The 24,298-nt window shown below is 41.1% G+C and overlaps 1 protein-coding gene across 7 annotated transcripts; it reads right to left on the bottom strand.

The window, feature by feature from the left end:
* Positions 1-24,137, bottom strand: ZNF35 (zinc finger protein 35). 7 transcript variants are annotated; one of them, XR_007404287.1, is made up of 7 exons: positions 23,839-24,137; positions 21,402-21,720; positions 13,687-13,831; positions 7,860-9,109; positions 6,831-6,881; positions 5,165-5,224; positions 1-4,959 (listed from the first exon to the last, which is right to left on the bottom strand). XR_007404287.1 is itself a non-coding variant. In XM_025447450.3 (5 exons), exons 2-4 carry the CDS (start codon positions 21,591-21,593, stop codon positions 7,863-7,865), a joined length of 1,584 nt encoding a protein of 527 aa, XP_025303235.1. In that variant the 5' UTR covers positions 21,594-21,720; positions 23,839-24,137; the 3' UTR covers positions 1-6,881; positions 7,860-7,862. The 7 variants fall into 7 exon arrangements, 2 of the variants coding, with proteins under 2 accessions (XP_025303235.1, XP_035558392.1); XR_003136702.3 differs by lacking the exon at positions 5,165-5,224; XR_003136700.3 differs by having other exon boundaries at positions 1-5,224.
* Positions 24,138-24,298: the final 161 nt, after the last annotated feature.

Raw genomic sequence — 24,298 nt, forward strand, 5'->3', positions numbered from 1 at the left:
TTTATCAGACCAGAAAATAATAGTTTTATAGAAGACTCATGGAAATGGGCATTTTCATACAAATACTGTGAACTGCATTTGCAATTTCTATCAAAAATCAAATGTACCTACCCTTTATCAATTTATACTGCAAAGTTGCACACAACATGATGGTATACCAGGTGATTTAGCATGGCACTGTTTGTAAAACAAAAGACAGAAAAGAAACTACATGCCCACCAACAGGATACTGCTACATGAATAATGGTACATCCATAGAATTCAATATCACATGGCAAAGAAAAAAAAAATGAGGTAGATCTTATAGGCTAATATAGAACCATCTGCAAGACACACTAAATGGAAAAAAAAAAAAGTGTAGACATTGCATATCCTAAGGTCCTGTTTCTGAGTGTGTGTTTTAAAGGGGGATACAGAAGACTGTAAATACATACACTCTCCTTGGAAGGATCAAGAAATTTGCAACACTTATTTCCAGGGTACTCCCAACCAGGGTACCCTGAGCTAGGAGGAAGACTTATTCTTCATTGTTTGCTTCTGTAACTTTTGAGGCGAAAGGTCTCTGGAGGGACATGGAGAAAGTAGCTTGGGAGGAAGGGGCACAAACTTTGGCCTGAGTTATTCTAATCCTGTGAAGATATTCCTTGAAAATGGGGATTATAAAGGAACTTTCTTCCTCAGGTGAGGACTAAATGAAATAAAGAACATTTGGCATTAAGTCTCCCACACAGGAACCCCTTAACAAATGGGGTTGTTACAACCTTGCTACTAGTGTGCTAGGACTTGAGTTGCATCTCCCAAATCCCCACCCAACACCTCAGAAGTACTGACTACTGTGAACACAGGTCAGACCCAGAGCAGTACAAGGAAACCAGGGCTTCTTAGGCCTGGGCAGGACCCATTTGTCACAAGTCATGTTTCACCAGGTTGTGGAGCTGATTTCTGGCTTGGGGATTTGAGGCTTAATCTTTCATGCCCCTAAGGCCTGCTCGCTCCATCTGTCCATTCTCTTCTTGCCCCGGCCACTGAGTCAGAATCTCCCTTGTAGTCTGACAAAAGCTATCTGTATGGTCTCCAAGATTTCTTTCTCCCCTCACCAGCCGAGCCCCAGGTATACATCACAATCACTAAGGTTACATATATTCCCCGAACGAATTCCATCCACCATTGTCCTTGGTAACTGGTTTCTTTATTCCCCAGTCCCTTACTCTGCTGCTCCCTACTACCACACCCGCCAAAATTGTCTCATCACTCCATATGAGCCATCATCTTGTGTTTTTATTAGCTTTTCCCTTCCTGGTCATAAAGGTAACTGAGGTGTATTGTAGAAAATATAGACAAAGCAGTGATATTTAACCATTAACCACCCTATGTACTTATTTTTTTCATCTTTTCTATGCACGTATATTTAAGAAAATTGAGCTATCTGTACCTACCATTTAATTTTGTACTTAGCATTTTCCATTTAATACCGGGAACATTTTATATCACTAAATATCCTTTAAATTATGCTCTTTAGTGGTTGCATAATATTCCATCATATTATAATTTAATTATTCCCTTGGATTTTTTTTTTTTTTTTTTTGGTAAAACTGTAACACTGACAAGTATATAAATCACTGCCAAAATACTCATTTTTAGGATAGTTAAGTGGTAGTGCAATATAAAAGCATATCAACAGTCTTTTAAAAAATGTTTTATCTTCCTGTAAGATGATAATGAATTATAATGGCTTAAAATATATAAATAATGATGTGATAAGGGGAACAAATCTCTGTAAGATGGAAAATGGAGAAGGCTGCATGGAGGGAGTAAGAACTTGGAACACTTGCTGAGGGCAATACAATGCAAGGAGGTAGCTGACATACCCTGCCAAATCCCAAAGCAACTTGGGACTTGGAAACCCCAGGTACATTAAGGGTAGAAGGGAGAAGTGAGGATAAAAATAAGGGCATTAACCAAAAGCCTTTAATAACACTTGACTTTCCTCTCTCCCACTCCTACAGAAGCACTTATGGTATCTAAACCCCAGACAAAATATCAGAGGTGTTCCTGCTAACAAAGCATATAAGCCCCAGACAAAAGATAGCATTCTAGAGCTGAAAGATTTCCAGGGAAGAGTTTGTTTCCTTCCGAGTATTCTAGAAGAAAGCCTCTTAACTGAGCAAACCCCACTCCCACACACAGAGGTCTCAAATGGACTTTTGATACACACATACAGATTTGTTTATGTCAGTAAGAATCACAACATATTTGAGGAAAGTCTCTAATGAGAGTAAACAAAGAGAAAAAAGGACCCAGGGGAAGGACACGAAGGGGTGAGATATCTGCTGACAGAGAAACCTTTAAGAAAACTCTTCTAATTACAACACTCAGAATTGAGAGGTGTCTCTAAAATGAGAATAGTATGCTACAAAAAGGGAACAAACAGAAAAGGAAAAGCTTTTTAGAAATTAATATTGGCAAAATAAGAAATTTGCTAAGCAGGTTAAAAAATAACAAAAGTCTCTCAGAAAATAGCACAAAACAAGGACATGGTAATAACACAGAAAGTAGCTGAGGATCAATCCACAGGTCCAACATATGACAGATAAAGATTCCAGAAAGACTAAAAAGAGAAAAAGGGGTGGGGAGATTATCACATAATACAAGAACATTTCCAAGAATAGAAGTAACCTGAGTCACTAGATTGAAAAATTCCACTGAGTACACTGGAGAATTAAGTGCACAAGAATAAAGAGGAGACTTTATAAAAGCTTTCAGGGATGGGGGCTGGGTGGGGGAAAAGATCTCAGTAATGCAAACAGTATTTATTGATTGTCAAATAAGAATCAGACTGGAACCAGGCATCTACAAATTCTGGATTAATTTTTCAATGTAGAATTTCAGAGCCAGAGTAACAATCAAGCTGGAGGACAGAGAAAGATGTTTTTTTGATATATAAGCACTCAATATTTTTGTTTTCCATATACTCTTTCTTGGCAGTGACTTGGAAGTTGTGCTGCAGTGAAATGAGTTAATAAATAAGAGCAACATGTACAATTCAATACACACCAAAGCCCCATTTAACAACAAAACAAGGGGCAGGAAAACATCAAGGGCAGACTAGCATGGGAAGCTAGAAACTAGAGGTCTCTTAAAGAGAAAAAAGGGGACTCAATAGAGTATCTAATTAGATGAAGAATCTGAAAATCACTCAGAGTGTGCTAAAAGCAACCAGTATAAGGGGAAAAGAAAGGCAACTAAAAACTCCAGTAAAATAATATATATAAATCATAGTAAGCTACTTAATCTGCAGTAAACATTTACATTACATTCATGCTGTTTATTTTCAACATTTAGAGCAAATCAATAAACAAAGCATAAAAGACTATCTGTGGTTACAGAATAGAGTTCAAGAATCAGACTTGACATTGTCAGAGGCAGAGAGGTGGAAGGGGAAGGAGAAAGAAATGGCAGGGTATATTCCACATCTTAAAACACAGAATTAAAATACTGTTTAGAGTTAATACAATAGAACTAAATACGTAAATATAATAATTTTTTCTTGATTATAAAGTTCTTGTTCCTTATAGAAAATATTACTTAAAAAGAAAAAAATGACTTTTAATCACCCATAATTCTATAATCTACAGGACCAAGTTTGAGTCTAAGCTCTGCAATTCTGTATGGCTGTGAACATGTCACTTAACCACTTATAACATTTTTTTATTTCCTTCAGGTAATTTATCTATTACTTTTTAACAGTACATAGTATATGAAACATTATATGAGAACTGTACTATATACACAATTATGAATCCAAATTTTTTTTTCACTTTAAAGCATAAAGTGGATACATACCACATGCTCTTCCATACTTCTAAGTATATATCTATCTATCTGTGTGTGTGTGTGTGTGTGTGTATACACATACTTGCTAAGGATTAGTCAGAGGGTTCCCAAAGATGAGACTGGAATCAAATCTTAAAAGAAATCTAAAGTTCAGCAAAGTAGACAGAGGCCAAGTAGGAAGTGGTGGTAATAAGCATCAGGGACAGTGTGAGCAAAGGCACAGAGAAAAGCCAGCACATGCCTCTAGGCTGCAGTAAAAATACATGCAAAGTGAAGAGATTAGCTTGGAAAGAGACTATGAAGAGCTTAGTAAATCATGTTAAGGGGTTCAAACAGTTTTCCTGAGACACCAGGATTTGGTAGGCCTTGTTTGCCTTTGTACTCCAGGAACTAGCACCATGTTTGCCACAAAGAGTGAAAAGAACTGTTGAAAGAAGGACACAGAGAAAGCCAGAAATAACCTCTTGGATTTCCAGTTTGGGTGCTGAATAACGCTATTTGCTTAAGGAGGGAATCCAGGAAAAGCAAGATTGAGATTGTATTTGGGCAACATCTAGAGATTCTGACCTCATTTCTTAATGTCACTAGACATTTAGGCCCTAGTGGATTCAAGAACTGGCCTTAGGGAGACTATAAACCACCACAAATGAGCGAAAAACTGAATGTGCTATCTGCAGGTCTCAGGAAGAGTATCTACAACCTCCATTAGATCCTCAAAGGGACTATGACCCCAGAAAGATTGAGCACACTGGATGGAAGAGCAAGCAAAGTGACAGATATGAAAGGATAACTATCTAGGCGAGGGAGGGACCCAGAACATAAAGATTAGCTTTGTCCAAACACCTCTTCCTGAGCTTGGAGATCCATGGGTCTGAGGCATGTAAGTGTAGGGGTGTGTGTGTGTGTTGTGTGTGTGTGTGAATGAGTCTCTCCTCCCCTGTGCCCCCCAAAGTACAAGACTTTATCATCACTTCCATATCACTATGTTCTCCTTAATACACAACTGTTGCCATGACTTCTTGGCTGTCTTCTTAGTACTCATCAGTTGGCCTGGATTTTTGATAGCTAGAACTCTGATAGCTCTTGGCAACTTAAGAATCAGGGCTTCAGAGTTCTGATCTGCTTCTAGAAATAAAAGCCAAGAGAGAAAGGGGTTGACTTTTGGGAAAATGAAAACTTAAGCCAACTGTGCCAAGTAGTAGTCACTTCTCATCTATCAGAAACCATACAGAAAAAGGAGAGCAGTAACTTATTTTAAAGTCTGGAAATTAACTGGAAATAAGAGTTGTTAGTTAAGGATCTGGTCTGTTTGGTAATCCACTAGGCTCACATAATTTATGCAGCATTGGAGAAGTCTTGAACCTGGGTGCAGATTTGTGGAAACCAAGACCTGGAGATGAAATACAGTAGAAGTGTAAAAAGTCATTTTGTTGAATGAGGAATATAAAAGTATGCTGTGTAAAACTTGGTTTGCTCATATATATAAAGTGTTTGGTATATTCACTTAAAATACAAATAAATTAGGGCACAGAATCCTTACAACCAAGGTATAGGACATCCAGTGCAGCCAATGTTGTTAGTATCCTGTTTTGCCGAAACCACACAGAGTACTCTGCACATCCAGATTTTACTCGGGCTTTCCTACTCCACCTTTGATCACATGCATTCGTGGCCTACAGACTTTACTTGACTGCAGTGGCCATTACCTTGGTCACACAATGTGACCCCAAAGGGTTTCCCTCCAGAATTGGAAAAAAAAAAAAAAGTTGGCCCTGGGAATGGAAAAAAAATTTAAGTACACTAGGTTGTTCTAACATGCAGCCAAGTGAAAATCACTGTTTCACTGCAAGGTTGGGTGATTTTCAAATCTAGCTTTACATCATAATCACCTGCACAGCCTTTTCTGAGTTGCCTATGACCAGCAATCTTTAGCCAGGAAATCTCAATCATCCACGAAAAGCATTAAATTAGGATGAACATAGTGTGAAACCAGAAGAATTTAACTGTCCTAAGGATCCTAAGTCCTGGCTTGTATCTTTCAAGGAAAGTACACTTTTGGTCTCTTGATAGGTCCAGGTCAGATTTACTCCAAATCTTCAAACCTGCTCTTCTACTGGGCTTCCTGATCCTGCAGGGGTAAATACCTAGGCTTGTTCCCAATCTTAGCAAACACTTGGTGTTATCTTTGGGTTTCTCCATTCTCATCTGGGGGACAGGAACAGTCACAGAGGACATGAGCATTTCTGATTCTGACTTTTGAATCCTATTAATTTCTTATAGTTATGTATGATTCAGAGTGCAAACTGGGAAAAGAAGGTGCATATGCTTGGATTTAAGACCATAGTTGAAGGGGAAGAGAAAGAGGAAATAAACAAGCTTTGTTTACGCCTTCTATACATGAAAGTGTCCAAACACCTCTTCCTGAGCTTAAATACAAAACAAATGAGCCAGTTAAGTCCCAATGATGGGACTTCTACGAGTTGTACCAGATTGCTTGTCAGCAGGTAGGGCATTTACAATATGTTCTTGCTTGCTGAATGGGATGAAGAGACAGACCCACAACCAGGAGACTCCAATCCTAGTCTGATTTGATGCTTACTGTGGGTCACACTACCTAAGGCACGTCCTAAAATCTCAGCTTCCTCACCCCTTTCTCAGGCTCTGTGGAAGACCTGGATTGCAGGTGGTTAGACACAGCATTGCAGAACAGAGAACCTAGTTTAAATCCTGGATTTGAATGTAGGCTGCTCTTTGTTGTCTGATCACTCTCAGCTAGATGGGGAAAACACCTCTTTCAGTGTTCTATGGATTAAGGTAAGGATCTGTGTGAAAGTTTAAGGGAAGTGCTGAGGATTGATTCTATACTTGAAGGTGTATAAACAAGGAATTAAGTTCTATATAAATACAAGGCAATATTACATAACTCTACCTATTGCATAGTTTTATAAATTATTTTTCCAGGAATAAAGGCTCAATAGTAACAAAGGTTATCTTACCTTAGCCAGTTTCTTCATCCTTCTAAGTTTTCACATTCCAATACTGTTGAACTTCTCAAAAAAAAAAAAAATTAAGACTTTAGGAGTCCCACTCTACCTCCCCTCCTCCCTTTACTTTCTTCTTTGGTCCTCTCAAAATTAGGACTCCATTATTTCTTCTAAAGACCAGCCAAAAAGTGAGAATGACACCCAAAGTGAACCCCCCCTGGCTGGGCCTGAGCAGAATAAGCATAGATAATGTGAACAGGCCTTTCAGCAAGCTTTATTCTTTGACCCCTCTGTGAAGGGGCTGTTAGAAGCATCTCACTCTGATGGAATGCAATGAAGTTAGGGTCACATGAAGAGTTGTCAGCAAATGAATACACCCTGGCCCCAGTGTTTTGTCACCATCAATCCTCAAGTGCTTGGCCACTCAGACTGCAGAATGGAAGAGGTTTGTCAGACCCTCCCAGAGCTTTACCATACCAAGGTTCATGAGGTATAGACAACAGGGGAAACAGCTATTTCCTACTTCTATCCATTTTAGGAGAAGATTGCCTAAGGAATGGAAAGCTTATAAAAAAGTTCAAAGGTGAGTGTTGATTTGCTACCCCAAGTGGCTTCCTTAACTAGTCATCATTTCTTAACCCAAAATACTAGAATACAAGGATCAAAGCTCCAGAATTCCAAGCAGACCTATACCAAAAACCTGCCTGTTGCTCAAGAAATTGGGTTTAAAAAATCAAAAACACCTTTCCTCAAATAGGATCTTTATCACTTAGCTTTATATAACCAATTTCTAAAAAAGCCACATTCCATTTCAAACAGGAGGACCACTGAGGGCACACCTCAAAAAAACACAGTCCCTGCCTTTAAGTGCTTAGCTTTCACTTTAAGTCAGTCTCCAAAATGCTTATGTTCTGTGATATACTCCTGAAAACTGTTACTTTTAAGAACATGACAGCCTCATTTTTACAGAGGAACAAAACAGCAAAGACATATCCAATTAGGGGTTAGTGGATTACGATCAATGCCTGGAGTAACCAGTACCTGTTATTCAACAAGATGGGTTCTGTGGTGTCGCATGAGGTGTGAGTTAGAAATGAAAGCCGCGCCACACTTGGCACACTCATAGGGCTTCTCCCCAGTGTGGGTTCTCTGGTGCACAGTGAGGCTCGACCTTTGCCGGAAGGCCTTGCCACACTCATTGCATGTGTAAGGTTTTTCCCCATTATGAATTCTCTGATGAATAAGCAGGTACGAGCTACATGTGAAGGCCTTCCCACACTCATTACACACATAAGGAAGATCTCCACTGTGAATCCTCTGATGCACAATAAGGCAAGATAGCTGACTGAAGGCTTTTCCACACTCACTGCAATCATAAGGTTTCTCTGCAGTGTGAATTCTCTGGTGCACAATAAGGTGTGAAAAACAACTAAAGGCTTTTCCACACTCTTTACACTCATATGGCTTCTCACCAGTATGGCTTCGTTGATGTACAATAAGATTTGCACTCTGGGTAAAGGCTTTGCCACAATCATTACAGGCAAAGGGCTTCTCCCCAGTGTGGATCCTCTGGTGGACAATGAGGTTTGAGCTCCGAGTAAATGTTTTCCCACACTCATTACATTCATAGCATTTTTCTGTAATGTGGACTTTCTGGTGCCGAGCAAGTTGTGAGCTATAACTGAAGGCTTTCTCACATTCACTGCACTTAAAGGTTTTTTCTAAGGAGTGGATTTTTTGATGTACAGTCAGATTTGAACTCTGAGTGAAGGCTTTCCCACATTTTGAACATACATATGGTTTCTGTCCAGTGTGGATTCGCTGATGTACGACAAGGTTTGCACTCTGAATGAAGGCCTTTCCACACTCATGACATTCGAAGGGTTTCTCCCCAGTGTGGATTCGCTGATGCACTACAAGGTTTGCACTCTGACTAAAGCCTTTTCCACACACACTACATGTGAAAGGTTTCTGTCCAGGCTGGCTTTTCTGATTTTTAACAGAGCTAGAACTAAGGCTATATCTTTCCCCAGACTGCTGACATTTCTGATCTTCCTCTACTTTGAAGCTTTCAGGTACATGACAGTCCTTCACTGCCATATGTCTGAAACCTTTCTTTTCCCTCTTAATTCTTTGCCTCTTTATCATGTTCCCTTTTTCACAGGCTTCTCCTAACTCAGGTCCTTGAGGATTAACTTTCTGGATTCTTCCTGATATTATGAAGGGTTTTTCTGCTTCATCACATATCTCAGTTTTTGGAACCAGTAACTGTGGGTTCTTGGTTTCAGCACCTGAAACAACAAACAAAAGTATAAGTGTCAGCTTATTCTGGCCTAGAAAAAGAACAGGATCAAGTGATAAATGTCAGGATGTATGTGACTTTGGTGTATGTGTAAAATGGCTTCATCAAAGAAAAGAATTCCCCCATGTGTCACCTCTCCTCTCTAGGTTCTTCTGCCACACCCAGAGCAGACTCCACTGATTCGTGGTCTTTCCAGCACTTCCAGTTACCTCCATTGGACATCCAACACTGCTTCATGCAGGAAAGCCATCTTCAGATGGCTCTGGTTGTGTAATGACTGATCTTACAATTAAGACCAGTTGTAGGGCACTACTCTCCCAGGCTTGCCTCCTTACGTTAGCTACTTAGTGTAGATCTGCTTACAACCCACCACTTAAGGACATTCTGACCCTAGAAATGAAAATCTATGCAACTTAGACTTTTGTGTATGAGGAAGCTGGATATTCAAGTAAAGATAAGCATGGACAGAAAGGGTCCACTGGATGCCAGAAGGACCAGAGCAGCTAAGAGCACCTGAAACACTGAGAGGCTATGTAGCACATAGCTTAACAACATGACTGTGGAGCCAGACGGCTTGGTTTCAAACGCCTGCTCTGCCACATAGCTGTAGGAATTTGGGCTACTAACTTAACTTCTTTGCCTCAGTTTCCTTATCTCCAAAATAAGGACAATAACAGTATGTATCTCATAAAACCAGGAGAAGATTAATCAAGTTACTCTACAGTAATGTCTGAGCACAGGAAGTGGCTCTGGAGAGTCTGCAGTGACTTTGAGCCTCACATCTAGTACTGTGGGTCCACGTGTTGGGGCCCAGGAGCAAAGATGGAGATCCTTAGAGGATAGGAGTTGTTATGGTGATAGATGGCAACCCCAGAAGGGACTAAGGAAGAATGTGAACAGAGTAAACAGCTCAACACTTGTGTTGAGCAAACAGCTCTGCTTTGTGTCAAGGAAAGCTGACCCTTCTAAGTTTGAGACACTGTATAGCCTGTTCCCTTATGCCAGTATCATGAAAACAGCAAAACACCCTGAAGTTTTAAAACTGCCTTGGAACTGTAGTGTCAGAAAAGGGGTCCTAGAGTCAGTAACATAGTAACTCTTTATGTGTCTCCTCTCCACTCCTATCACCCGTGACCCAATGATGTGCACCTGTACAACCTAGCGTTCATAAACTCTTCATCAGCATTTGAATTATACCAAGTTCAGGAACACTACCCAGATAAGGCACATGAAACCAGGGCAAGCAGTGAAGGCAAGCCTCCAAAGGGGAGATATTCCTCCTGGTGGTGAACTTAGAAGTGAGCAGGAAAGCTGTGAGCTGCAGGTCATACAGCAACTGCAAGGGGGAGAATCCAGCATCTGTAAGACATCCCACCAGCATAGATCAGGGCAACTCTCCAACCTAGGAGATGAGTGAGACAGGGATATCAGGATACAAAACATGATGGGGGGGCAGGGAAACAGCCCAGTATGGTTACCTGGTTAAAACAACAGTTACACGACACTCCCATCATAATCATTCAGATAAGATAGGCAGTGCTGGAAAAAGGCAATGCAAGGCCTGCATATGGCAGAGAACTGAATGTGACAACAAATTATGAAATGCTAGTCTTTTTCCAGTTCTTTCTATTCCTACTCTTTTGAGGTCTTCTGATGTCTTTCTTGTATCTATTCTATTTTTCTTCCTGTAGCTTAACTGCCCTAACATTTTTGTCTTTTCAAAATTTTTTTAACTAAAGTATGATTAACAGTCTTATATTAATTTCAAGTGTATGACATATTAATTCAACAATTCCATACATTACTCAATGCTCACCACCCTAAGTGCAGTGACCATCTGTCTTCTTATCTTCTTTCTTATTTTACTTTTTCCCCCTCTATCTCTTTTGCCTAGTGCCTCGTCATCTCTCCTCTCTTGGTTTTTATATTACAACTCAGTGTGAGTGGAATATTCTGATTTTTTTCCTTGTATTATTTCATATCTCTTCTGCTTTTCTTTTGCGCACTTTCTTCTATGTTCTCTACTTTTCTTTATCCCATACATCTCACCTAATTTCTTTCCCTTCTAATGTCTCCCTCCTTGCTTTTTTCCATCTACTACTTCTTTCCTTTAGCTCTGTATCACTGACACTGGGGGCCTCCTATCCCCACCAAGCATCTTTCCAAGAAGAACAAATTCCAAGAAAACTTCAATCTATGACCTCACTTTCATCCCCTGACCTCACTCCTACCCTTTTTACCATAAGATTTAGAACACTAAAAAGCCATGAAAGATGAAGACCAGTGGGAACTACTGAACCAATTAGAACCAATAACAGAAACAATTACTTATATTTGCATCATGTTTTCTGTCAAGATTATTACAGAAGCAGGTACAACTGTGGCCTACAAGGTCTCCACATATTGGTCATTTAACATTTCCATTACAGGGATGAAGAGCTAGGATCTTGGCCAATGCCCAGGATCTAAAAAAAGGAAAAGTCTGTTCTGAGTACTCAAGCTCAAATCCCTTTGCATTATTAATTAACCAATAATGTAGAACCTGTACCTTTGGCTTGAGATAGTTATTTTTCCTTTTTTAGACCTTGAAGCATTATTGTAACCCTACTAAAGAAATTAACTAAAAATGTACTTGTGATGAACTAGAGGACAGGCAAAGTACAACTTTTGAAATCAATACCTTTTTTTTCATTTTTTTAAAAAGAGATCTAAAATGCTATCTAGGTCTACCATTTTAGCTGGAGACTCTATTGTAAGATATGAATGGTAATTTGATTTACTAAATTTGTAAGTCACTACAAATTCATTAGGTTTACAAAAGTGTGATTAGTAAGATTTTATACGTAAGATTAGTTAAGTCTGCCTACTTAGGTATTTGAAATATTTTTAAAAATTATATATACTGAATTTGAAATATAATACATTTTATATATTTGAGAATAAAAATAAGGAAATTTTTATATAAATTGATATGTAGATAGAGCAAAACGTTTTAAAAAGTTTAAAATATTAATCTGTAAAACCTGAGGCTTCACTAAACATGAATTAAAGGACAAGTATTCTCATTTTTATAAAAATCTCCTAGATGTATAAGTAAAATAAAAATAAGTTATGTTTAAATGCTTAAAAACTTGAGTTTTAAATGTTTTAAACTTTAATAAATTCAACAGTAATTAATACATAGGAAGCTGTAGATAAAACTCTCTCAGATGTTAACCACCAGGAATTTTCAAAGCATGTTCATGCATATTTTACAATTTTATCATCAAGATGAAACTATTCTCCTTCATTTGTGTGAGAGCTAAAAAGAAGGGCAAGACTGTATCTTCTTCAGTATCCTCAACACCTATCACATTACCCAGCACACAGAAAGCAGGGCCCCCACAAGATCCTGTATGCACTGAATGAATACAGTCTTGCTGAAAGAACAGGAAATGGAGGTTGAGAGAGAAAGGACTTGTTCAAGGTCAAAGAGTTATCAAAGGCAGGGCAGCAACTACACTCAGGTATTTCTCTTAATTTGTAGAACTTATAACCCTGCTGTTACCTGCTGCTATGCAAACAGCTGACAATACACAGAAGGGTCAATCTTGGCTGGGGAAAGGGTCTTGAGGTAAGAAGCAAAGAAGGGAAACAGTGATCATGCCTGGTGGACACGTGTTACTGCTGGAGTTAAGATGTGAATGAAAGATAAAGCAAGGAAAGAGAAAAAGAAGTGATAATACACAGAATGCACCAGAGAGAATGGAACAGAGAGCAGGAAATAGGCAACAGAAGCTGCTGATGAGGAATAATTAAAGAAGAGACAAGAAGATGAATAATATATAAGATAATCCTATAGTGGTTTAAGAAAGTGACCTGGTCAGTCTGAGGAATGGGCTAGAGAGCAGAGTATTCAAAATATTCAGGTGTAGCTCTGTACCAGCCAGATTTCTAGAATTCGAGTGCCGTAAGGGCCTTGGCAGTCACCCAGGGATTACTTCTACAACACAGGACCCATGGCTACCACATCCTTGACCCACAGTGACACATCACTCCTCTATAGGTAAGTTTCTGCCATTGCTAGTCAGACATATCCTGAGTCCCAGCCTAGAGAAAGAACCAGGTGATAAGTCAGCCATTAGTACCCTCTATTAAGACCTAGCTTTGAACATGAGTATAGTTGACACAACTGCTCAAAACCCCCCTGGAATCTGCACAAAGATCTATAAAAAAAAGAACATCTCCACAACATTTCCTCAAAATCACAACAAAAACTGACCCTTCTGACCTTAGCTGGCTTCTCTTGCAGGCTCACCAACCAATGATAAACACGAAGCATATGAAGAGTACGTGAATTTAAAGTTCACCCGTGTCTATCTGGTGTCTTAAGACTACATATAAAATGAGCCATTTCCTGTGACAAATGCACAGGTATCTTTTGGCATTCTTCTAGCCAGCTCTCCCTGACAGTTTTGATACCTCAATACTCTAGGTTTCTCAAGTTAGGAGATCAGACCACCAGTCTCTAAATAGATATGGAGAAACTCCAAAGGTCAGATTCTGAATCAGGGGGTAGAAACTTGCCGAGAGAGGTCATGATCCCATGAGTATCCAGTATCTCGTTCTTGGCCAAAGTCCCCGGTAATGAGTAGCTGCCAATGGTTGAGCCAGTAGGTGCCTCCTGTGTTGCTTTCAGGACGACAGCCATGTCCCAGAACATGTTTGGACCCTAGAGACAACAAAGCCCAGGTCAGTTTATGAGTGGATTGTCAGGGGGAGGTGGTATGATTAGTTTTGAAGATGAGAATGTAAGGACCTATTCCTGAAGACCATAAAAGATTTTTAAAAATTTTTTAACATTTAAAAACAAAAAAAAAGGAGAGGCGGGGCAAGATGGCGGAAGAGTAGGGTCCCCAAGTCACCTGTTCCCAACAAATTACCTAGATAACCTTCAAATAATCCTGAAAATCTACCAATTCGGTCTGAGATTTAAAGAGAGAACAGCTGGAATGCTACAGTGAGAAAAGTTCACGCTTCTATCAAGGTGGGGGGGGGGGGAAGTGGGGAGAGGAAAGAAATAAACAAAAGGCATCCAAGGGGGAGGGGCTCTGCGAGGAGCCACGCTAAGGCCAGGGCTAGTGTCCCCAGGACAGGAAAGCCATGCCTGGAGAAGCAGGAGTTTCACCCCATCTTCCCGGACTGAAAGGTGCTCACAGGGAGTTAGAGTAGGATCTGAGGAGGGGCGAGGATGCCCTCAGGCTCCCTGGGACACTAACAGAGGCACTTGCGCCCCAGGGAAAGCATGCCACACCCCGTGGCCCAGCTCCCTAAAGGGCTGCAGGGCACACCTGGCTGGACCCAGGAGCAGCTCAGAGGCGCTCCAGCAGAGGCTCTGCACAGAGGGGACTGCACGACCCCAGGAGCAGCTTGGGAGTGGCTCAGACCGCGGCTCCGGGGCGGAAGGGGCCTGGCGGCCGGGAGGGCAAATCCAACAGCACAGGCCCGGGAGCACAGGGTGCCAGGGACACAGCCCAAGATCCAGCACTCGCACCGGGACAGGCAGAAGCCAGGAGGGCCCAGGACAGCAGGGACACTCCTGCCCCAAGCGGAGCAGATCAGCGGCCCCGCCCCCGGAGGATCCAGGCCCCTGCAGACTGAGTGTTACTGCCAGAGCTGAATCCAGGGCTCCAAACCTGGCCGCCGCCACTGTTCTTGTTCCTCCTGGGGCCTCACAGGATAAACCCCCACTGAGCCTCACAGTGGCCTCACCAGATACATAGCTTAAACATCTTTCACTGAGCCCTGCACCAGGCAGGGGGCTGAGCACCTTCCCCAAGTGCTAACACCTGAAAATCAGCACAGCAGGCGCCTCCCCCAGAAGACCAGCTATACGGACAGGGGAAAAACAAATTATTGACAAAGCAGCACTGGAAAGTCCCAGGGGAAGTCGAGGGATTTACAGTATACAGAATCAGAGGATACTCCCCCTTGTTTTTTGTTTTTTGATTTCTGTTTGCTTCCCCCCGACCTTTCTTTTCTTCTCTTTTTTTTTTTTTTCTCTTTTTTTCGTTTTCTTTTCTTCTTTCTCTTCTTTTTCTCCTTTTCCCAATACAACTTGTTTTTGGCCACTCTGCACTGTGCAAAATGGCTAGAAGGAAAACCTCACCTCAAAAGAATTAGAAACAGTCCTCTCTCCCACACAGTTACATCTGGATTACAATTCAATGTCAGAAAGCCAATTCAGAAGCACTATTACACAGCTACTGGTGGCTCTAGAAAAAAGCATAAAGGACTCAAGAGACTTCATGACTGCAGAACTTAGATCTAATCAGGCAGACATTAAAAATCAATTGAATGAGATGCAATCCAAACTAGAGGTCCTAACGATGAGGGTTGACAAGGTGGAAGAACGAGGGAGTGACATAGAAGACAAGTTGATGGCAAAGAGGAAACTGAGGAAAAAAGAGACAAACAATTAAAAGATCATGAATAGATTAAGGGAAATAAGCGACAGCCTGAGGAAGAAAAATCTACATTTAATTGGGGTTCCCGAGGGCGCCGAAAGGGACAGAGGGCCAGAATATGTATTTGAACAAATCATACCTGAAAACTTTCCTAATCTGGGAATGGAAACAGGCATTCAGATCCAGGAAATAGAGAGATCCCCCCCTAAAAATCAATAAAAACTGTTCAACACCTTGACATTTAATAGTGAAGCTTGCAAATTTCAAAGATAAAGAGAAGATCCTTAAAGCAGCAAGAGACAAGAGATCCCTAACTTATAAGGGGAGAGATATCAGATTAACAGCAGACCTCTCCACAGAGACCTGGCAGGCCAGAAAGGGCTGGCAGGATATATTCAGGGTCCTAAATGAGAAAAACATGTAGCCAAGAATACTTTATCCAGCAAGGCTCTCATTCAGAATAGAAGGAGAGATAAAGAGCTTCCAAGACAAGCAGGAACTGAAAGAATATGTGACCATGAAACCAGCTCTGCAAGAAACTTTAAGGGGGACTCTTAAAATTCCTCTTTAAGAAGAATTCCAACGGAACAATCCACAAAAACAGGGACTGAATAGGTATCATGATGAAACTATACTCATATCTTTCAATAGTAACTCTGAACGTGAATGGGCTTAATGACCCTATCAAAAGGCGCAGGGTTTCAGGTTGGATAAAAAAACAAGACCTATCTATTTGCTGTCTACAAGAGACTCACTTTAGACATAAGGACACCTACAGCCTGAAAATAAAGGGTTGGAGAACCATTTACCATTCAAATGGTCCTCAAAAGAAAGCAGGGGTAGCCATCCTTATATCAGATAAACTAAAATTTACCCCAAAAACTGTAGTGAGAGATAAAGAGGGACATTGTATTATACTTAAAGGATCTATCCAAGAAGAGGACTAAACAATCCTCAATATATATGCTCCGAATGTGGGAGCTGCCAAATATATCAATCAACTAATAACCAAAGTTAAGACATACTTAGATAATAACACACTTATATTTGGTGACTTCAATGTAGCACTTTCTATACTCGATAGATATTCTAAGCACATCTCCAAAGAAACGAGCTTTAAATGACACACTGGACTAGATGGATTTCACAGATATCTACAGAAATTTACGTCCAAATGCAACTGAATACACATTCTTCTCAAGTGCACATGGAACTTTCTCCAGAATAGACCACATACTGGGTCACAAATAGGTCTGAACCGATACCAAAAGATTGGGATCCTCCCCTGCGTATTCTCAGACCATAATGCCTTGAAATTAGAACTAAATGGCAAGAATAAGGTTGGAAGGACGTCAAACACGTGGAGGTTAAGGACCATCCTGCTAAAAGATGAAAGGGTCAACCAGGAAATTAAGGAAGAATTAAAAAGATTCATGGAAACTAATGAGAATGAAGATACAACCATTCAAAATCTTTGGGATACAGCAAAAGCACTCCTGAGGGGGAAATACATCGCAATACAAGCAGCCATCCAAAAACTGGAAAGAACTCAAATACAAAAGCTAACCTTACACCTACAGGAGCTAGAGAAAAAACAGCAAATAGATCCTACACCCAGCAGAAGAGAATTAATAAAGATTCGCGCAGAACTCAATGAAATTGAGACCAGAAGAACTGTGGAACAGATTAACAAAACCAGGAGTTGGTTCTTTGAAAGAATTAATAAGAGAGATAAACCATTAGCCAGCCTTATTAAAAAGAAGAGAGAGAAGACTCAAATTAATAAAATCATGAATGAGAAAAGAGAGGTCACTACCAACACCAAGGAAATACAAACGATTTTACAAACATACTATGGGGCAGCCCCGGTGGCGCAGTGGTTTGGCGCCGCCTGCAGCCTGGGGTGTGATCCTGGAGACCCGGGATCGAGTCCCACGTCAGGCTCCCTGTGTGGAGCCTGCTTCTCCCTTTGCCTGTGTCTCTGCCTCTCTCTCTCTGTGTGTCTATGAATAAATAAATAAAATCTTAAAAAAATAAAATAAAATAAAAATAAATAAAAACATATTATGAACAGCTATACGCCAATAAATTAGGCAATCTAGAAGAAATGGACACATTTCTGGAAAACCTCAAACTACCAAAACTGGAACTGGAAGAAACAGAAAACCTGAACAGGCCAATAACCAGGGAGGAAATTGAAGCAGTCATCAAAAACCTCCCAAGACCAGGGCCAGATGGCTTCCCAGGGGAATTCTATCAAATGTTTAAAGAAGAAACCATACCTATTCTACTAAAGCTGTTCGGAAAGATAGAAAGAGATGGAGTACTTCCAAACTCGTCTATGAGGCCAGCATCACCTTAACTCCAAAACCAGACAAAGACCCCACCAAAAAGGAGAATTCTAGACCAATATCCCTGATGAACATGGATGCAAAAATTCTCAACAAGATACTAGCCAATAGGATCCAACAGTACATTAAGAAGATTATTCACCATGAACAAGTAGGATTTATCCCCGGAATGCAACGCTGGTTCAACACTCGTAAAACAATCAGTGTGATTCATCATATCAGCAAGAGAAAAAACAAGAACCATATGATCCTTTCAATAGACGCAGAGAAAGCATTTGACAATATACAGCATCCATTCCTGATCAAAACTCTTCAGAGCTTAGGGATAGAGGGAACATTCCTCAACATCTTAAAAGCCATCTACGAAAAGCCCACAGCAAATATCATTCTCTTTTTTTTTTTTTTTTACAAATATCATTCTCAATGGGGAAGCACTGGGAGCCTTTCCCCTAAGATCAGGAACAAGACAGGGATGTTCACTCTCACCACTGCTATTCAACATAGTAATGGAAGTCCTAGCCTCAGCAATCAGACAACATAAAGAAATAAAAGGCATTCAAATTGGCAAAGAAGAAGTCAAACTCTCCATCTTCACCGATGACATGATACTCTACGTAGAAAACCCAAAAGACTGCACCCCAATATTGCTAGAACTCATACAGCAATTTGGCAGTGTGGCAGGATACAAAATCAATGCCCAGCATTCAGTGGCATTTCTATAGAGCAACAATGAGACTGAAGAAAGAGAAATTAAGGAGTCAATCCCATTTACAATGGCACCCAAAAGCATAAGATACCTAGGAATAAACCTAACCAAAGAGGTAAAGGATCTATACCCTAAAAACTATAGAACACTTCTGAAAGAAATTGAGGAAGGCACAAAGAGATGGAAAAATATTCCATGCTCATGGATTGGAAGAATTAATATTGTGAAAATGTCAATGTTACCCAGGGCAATTTACATGTTCAATGCCATCCCTATCAAAATACCATGGACTTTCTTCAGAGAGTTAGAACAAATTATTTTAAGATTTGTGTGGAATCAGAAAAGACACCGAATAGCCAGGGGAATTTTAAAAAAGAAAACCATAGCTGGGGGCATCACAATGCCAGATTTCAGGTTGTACTACAAAGCTGTGGTCATCAAGACAGTGTGGTACTGGCACAAAAGCAGACACACAGAACAATGGAACAGAATAGAGAACCCAGAAGTGGACCCTGAACTTTATGGTCAACTAATATTCGATAAAGGAGGAAAGACTATCCACTGGAAGAAAGACAGTCTCTTCAATAAATGGTGCTGGGAAAATTGGACATCCACATGCAGAAGAATGAAACTAGACCACTCTCTTGCACCATACACAAAGATAAACTCAAAATGGATGAAAGATGTAAATGTGAGACAAGATTCCATCAAAATCCTAGAGGAGAACACAGGCAGCACCCTTTTTGAACTCGGCCACAGTAACTTCTTGGAAGATTCATCCAGGAAGGCTAAAGAAACAAAAGCAAAAATGAACTATTGGGGCTTCATTAAGATAAAAACCCTTTGCACAGCAAAGGATACAGTCAACAAATCTAAAAGACAAACTACAGAATGGGAGAAGATATTTGCAAATGACATATCAGATAAAGGGCTAGTTTCCAAGATCTATAAAGAACTTGTTGAACTCAACACCAAAGAAACAAACAATCCAATCATGAAATGGGCAAAAGACATGAAGAGAAATCTCACGGAGGAAGACATAGACATGGCCAACATGCACACGAGAAAATGCTCTGCATCACTTGCCATCAGGGAAAAATCAAAACCACAATGAGGTACCACCTCACGGAGGAAGACATAGACATGGCCAACATGCACACGAGAAAATGCTCTGCATCACTTGCCATCAGGGAAAAATCAAAACCACAATGAGGTACCACCTCATACCAGTAAGAATGGGGACAATTAACAAGGCAGGAAACACAAATGTTGGAGAGGATGCGGAGAAAAGGGAACCCTCTTACACTGTTGGTGGGAATGTGAACTGGTGCAGCCACTCTGGAAAACTGTGTGGAGGTTCCTCAGAGTTAAAAATAGACCTGCCCTACGACCCAGCAATTGCACTGCTGGGGATTTACCCCAAAGATACAGATGCAATGAAACGCCGGGACACCTGCACCCCGATGTTTCTAGCAGCAATGTCCACAATAGCCAAACTGTGGAAGGAGCCTCGGTGTCCATCGAAAGATGAATGGATAAAGAAGATGTGGTTTATGTATACAATGGAATATTCCTCAGCCATTAGAGACGACAATTACCCACCATTTGCTTCAACATGGATGGAACTGGAGGGTATTATGCTGAGTGAAGTAAGTCAATCGGAGAAGGACAAATAGCGTATGTTCTCATTCACTTGCGGAATATAAAAAATAGTGAAAGGGAATAAAGCGGAAAGGAGAAAAAATAACTGGGAAATATCAGAATGGGAGACAGAACATGAAAGACTCCTAACTCTGGGAAACGAACTAGGGGTGGTGGAAGGGGAGGAGGGTGGGGGCTGGGGGTGACTGGGTGTCAGGCACTGAGTTGGGCACTTGACGGGATGAGCACTGGGTGTTATTCTATATGTTGGCAAATTGAACACCAATAAAAAAGAAATTTATACATAAAAAAGTAAAAATAAAACAAAAAAGAAAAAAGAAAATAAAGGCAAAGGCTTCTCTGATCCCCAACATGGGTCAGGCAGAGAATCAAGGCACCGAGTTTTTTCTCTATCACTTTGATTTCACTTCACTACCCACTATAGCACCGAAACCTAATTTACCAGTGGGTGCATGACAAAAGAGCATGTGGGGAGATTTTCCAGGGTACAGTTTTCTGAGGTCTAAAGATCACAAAAGCAAGGTTATGATCTTTGGGGAACCACAGTATCATCTGGTTCAAATGTTTTGAAAGCATTAAGGACCAGAGTATAGGGTATATCCTCCCTCTTCGAAGTGCAACCCATAGATCATCACCAACTGCGAGCTTGTGAGTACAGAATCTTAACCCAGACCTCCTGAATCAGAATCTACATTTTTATAAGATCTCCTGGTGATTAAAATGTGAGATATCAATTATATTAAAATTTGAGAAGCACAGGTTAGAGCTATCAGAATCTGACTGGAATCACCTGAAGTTTTTAAAAAACACAGATGTCTGGGACCCACCACAGGATTTCATTTAACTGGAATAAAGTATGGCATGAGCATCACAATTTTACAAAAATCTCCCCAATCAATTCTGGGTAGCAAGGTTTGAGAACCACTGGTTTAGAGAAAGCACTAAATGTCCCATCAATCAGAAGAGACTATTTGTATTATATTCCAAAGGCCAAAGGCTAGAGCCCTTGCCAGAAAATAATACTCCAGGTGTGGAAGCAGAGGGACATAGTGCCCTCTGAAACTACTTGAGGTTTTCAGGTCTCTTCTCTCCGCTTCCTCCCAGACAATTATTTACCTTTTCCTCCTGTTCTGATATATCAAGGCCTGTCTGAGGACCTTCCCCAGGAGCCCAGACTTTGATGTTCTCAGAGTGCACTTGCTGACTGGATGCCTGACCCAGGAAGTTTTCTTCCTCTTCCTCCTCCTTTTTCACGGTCACTGAGCCCCAGGCAGTTAAATCCATGGCCTCTCTCAGTTGTGCAGTCATCTTCTATGCTCAGGAGGGGAATTATTATAGCTGGGGGCTGCCCAGCAGAGATCAAGTCCCATCTAATTTTTAAGTTTCAAAAGCTTCTTCTTAGGTTTCTTCCCAGGGCCAAAATGAAGACTGTCTACTGAAAAACCAGAAAACGTTGTTAGCATTGAGCAGAGGTATGCCTGGATGCCATAAAGCCGACTGGCCAATTTCACCAGTGCCTAAGCAGCAGCCACTATGGCAAGAGTCTGCTCTACTGCACCTTCATAGAATGGAGAGGGTTCAACTGCAAACATGTAATTTGTTCCCATAATAATCACAGATAGCTTTATATAATATTGAGTTTTTTTCTTGTTTATAGGGATAACGTATTTTTATTGTAAAACTTGAAAAATACAGAAAAGACTAAGAACAATCAGTCCTACTCCATCTCCAAGGAGATGCAGCACAGAATTTAAGGGAAAAGCTTCAACCATAGTGACAATCATGACTTAATAAACTTTTTACCTATAGGGATATATATTTCATAATTATCACGGTTGTTTTTTTTTTAAGAAGGAATATTAAAACAGCGCTTTTTTAAATTAGCAAAGATACACAATAGCATAAACTAAAGAATCTCAAGAAAAAGACTGAGGGTCTACATACCAACATTTAGGGGTGGTCATCTTTGGGTGATGTAGTTTTGAGATTCTTTTTGTTTGCTTACTTTTTCCACTAATTCTAAATGCCTTGTATTACTCTTAAGATTAAAAAAAGAGATGTTTTATGTTGCCATTCTCCATGCTTATTATTTTTAGTAGCTATACAATAACCTATAGTATTAATTCCCCTATTCAGTCATTCTTAACCAAAAAGAACCAAGTAGGGGTGCCTGGGTGGCTCAGCGGTTTAGCGCCACCTTTGGCTCAGGGTGTGATTCCTGGTCCTGGGATCAAGTCCCACATCAGGCTCCCTGCATGGAGCCTGCTTTTCTCTCTGCCTGTGGCTCTGCCTCTCTCTCTGTTCTCTTTGTCTCTCATGAATAGATAAAATTTTTTTTTTTTTTAAAAAGGACCAAGTGATACAGAAACACACAGAATTAAATATATTCCCCCCACAGTTGTTACCAGTCATCAGTGTTTTCTCTGCATTTCCATACAGATATGTACACCTTTACAGAGAGCGCTTATTTCCCAAAACAGAGATTAGATCACACCTGTGCATTTTTCAGCAACTTGCATTGTTTCTTTCTTACCTCAATCTCTATATTTCACATAGTATTCCATAGTCTTAGATCTTTCCATATAAATATATACAGAGTTACTTCATTCTGGCACAGAATTCTGAATTATACCTATACTATAACTTAATCCTACTTATGAGCCATTGCTTTAGTAAAAGGCATTTTGATTGTTTTCAGTTTATATTCTTAATAATTAACGCTAAATTTTTTTCTGTGCAAATAGTTTTTTCTTCTGCTGAATTACTCCCTCGGAATATAGGCTCTGATTAGTGGTTCAAGGATTTCATGGTTGATAAACATTCCAAACTGCTTTCTTAAAGGATCACACCAACAACTTAACAGTACCCCTTCATCCTAATTGATTGTTTGTGTTGTTGTTTAATTTGTGAGTAAAACGATCTTACTGGTTTAGTTTATTATGAGGAAATTAAATTTCTTCTATTCCCCTTCAGACGTTTTACTGGGGGAAAAAGGTGCTAATTTTTGTCAAGTCCCCTTTTGCTACTATTGAAGTAATCGCATGCTTTCTCCTACGTCAGACTTATTGGCAATTTACCGCACACACTGAATTTCTTGACGCAGCAGTACTGTCACTCCTGCACCAATCCTCAATTCTGGGCGATTATTCTTTCCATCGTCCATTCTTTCCACGAGGTGAACTCCACCAGGTACAAAGGCCCGAACAGTCCCCTGCTGCGTCCCTCCGGACCTGCCTGCGGCTAAGGAACCTCACGCGCGCCTCCACCCAGACAGCACAGACTCCCCAGAGAGGGCTCCCCCAGCGCCCCTGCCCCCTGCAGACTCCGGGCGAGCCTGCCCCAGGCCCCAGGCCCCAGGCCCCAGGGCCGTCCGCGTTCAAGGTCCCCGGCCAGACCCCCGGCAGGCGCCAGCTGGGCTTCTGAAGTGATGGGACGCGGAGCCGCCTTAGGGACAAACAGGCCAGGGCCCCCGAGGAGGTCGCGGCGGCCCGCCCTTGGGATGGCCCTTCCCGCGCCCGGGACATTTGTGCCCACCCCCGCCAGACTCACTGACCGTGTCTCGAAGACGCCCGCCAGGAGCCCACGAGCACTACGGCAAAAGGCCAGCAGGATCCGACGCCCCGCGCCTCCGGCGCGAGAACAATAACCGGACAGGAAGTGCCTAGAGCCGGGCTTCCGGCTTCTCCAGTCTCCAGGCCGGCCTCTCTAGGAATCTCGGAGGTGCGGTCTTCTCGATGGATGTCCCAAATCGCCGCAGACCAGCGACGGGAGCCAAGTGCTTTGGAAGGTGCAGGTGAACTGTGGCCCCGAGCTTCAGGGAAGGGGACATCCCCTGGCTCGGCAGTACTTAGGCAAGGCGCGTAGGCAGGAACCTGAAGCCAGAAAGGATTTGTCTGTAGAAAGCCCTGATCATTTTGCCCCAAACGTTTTATTTTGAAAATTAAAAAAAAAAAAAAAAAAAAAAGGAAAAAGAAAGAAAAGAAAATACAAACGGTACAGAATGGTACCATTAA

The sequence above is a fragment of the Canis lupus genome, chromosome 20, assembly GCF_003254725.2.
Source record: "Canis lupus dingo isolate Sandy chromosome 20, ASM325472v2, whole genome shotgun sequence".
NCBI lineage: Eukaryota > Metazoa > Chordata > Mammalia > Carnivora > Canidae > Canis > Canis lupus.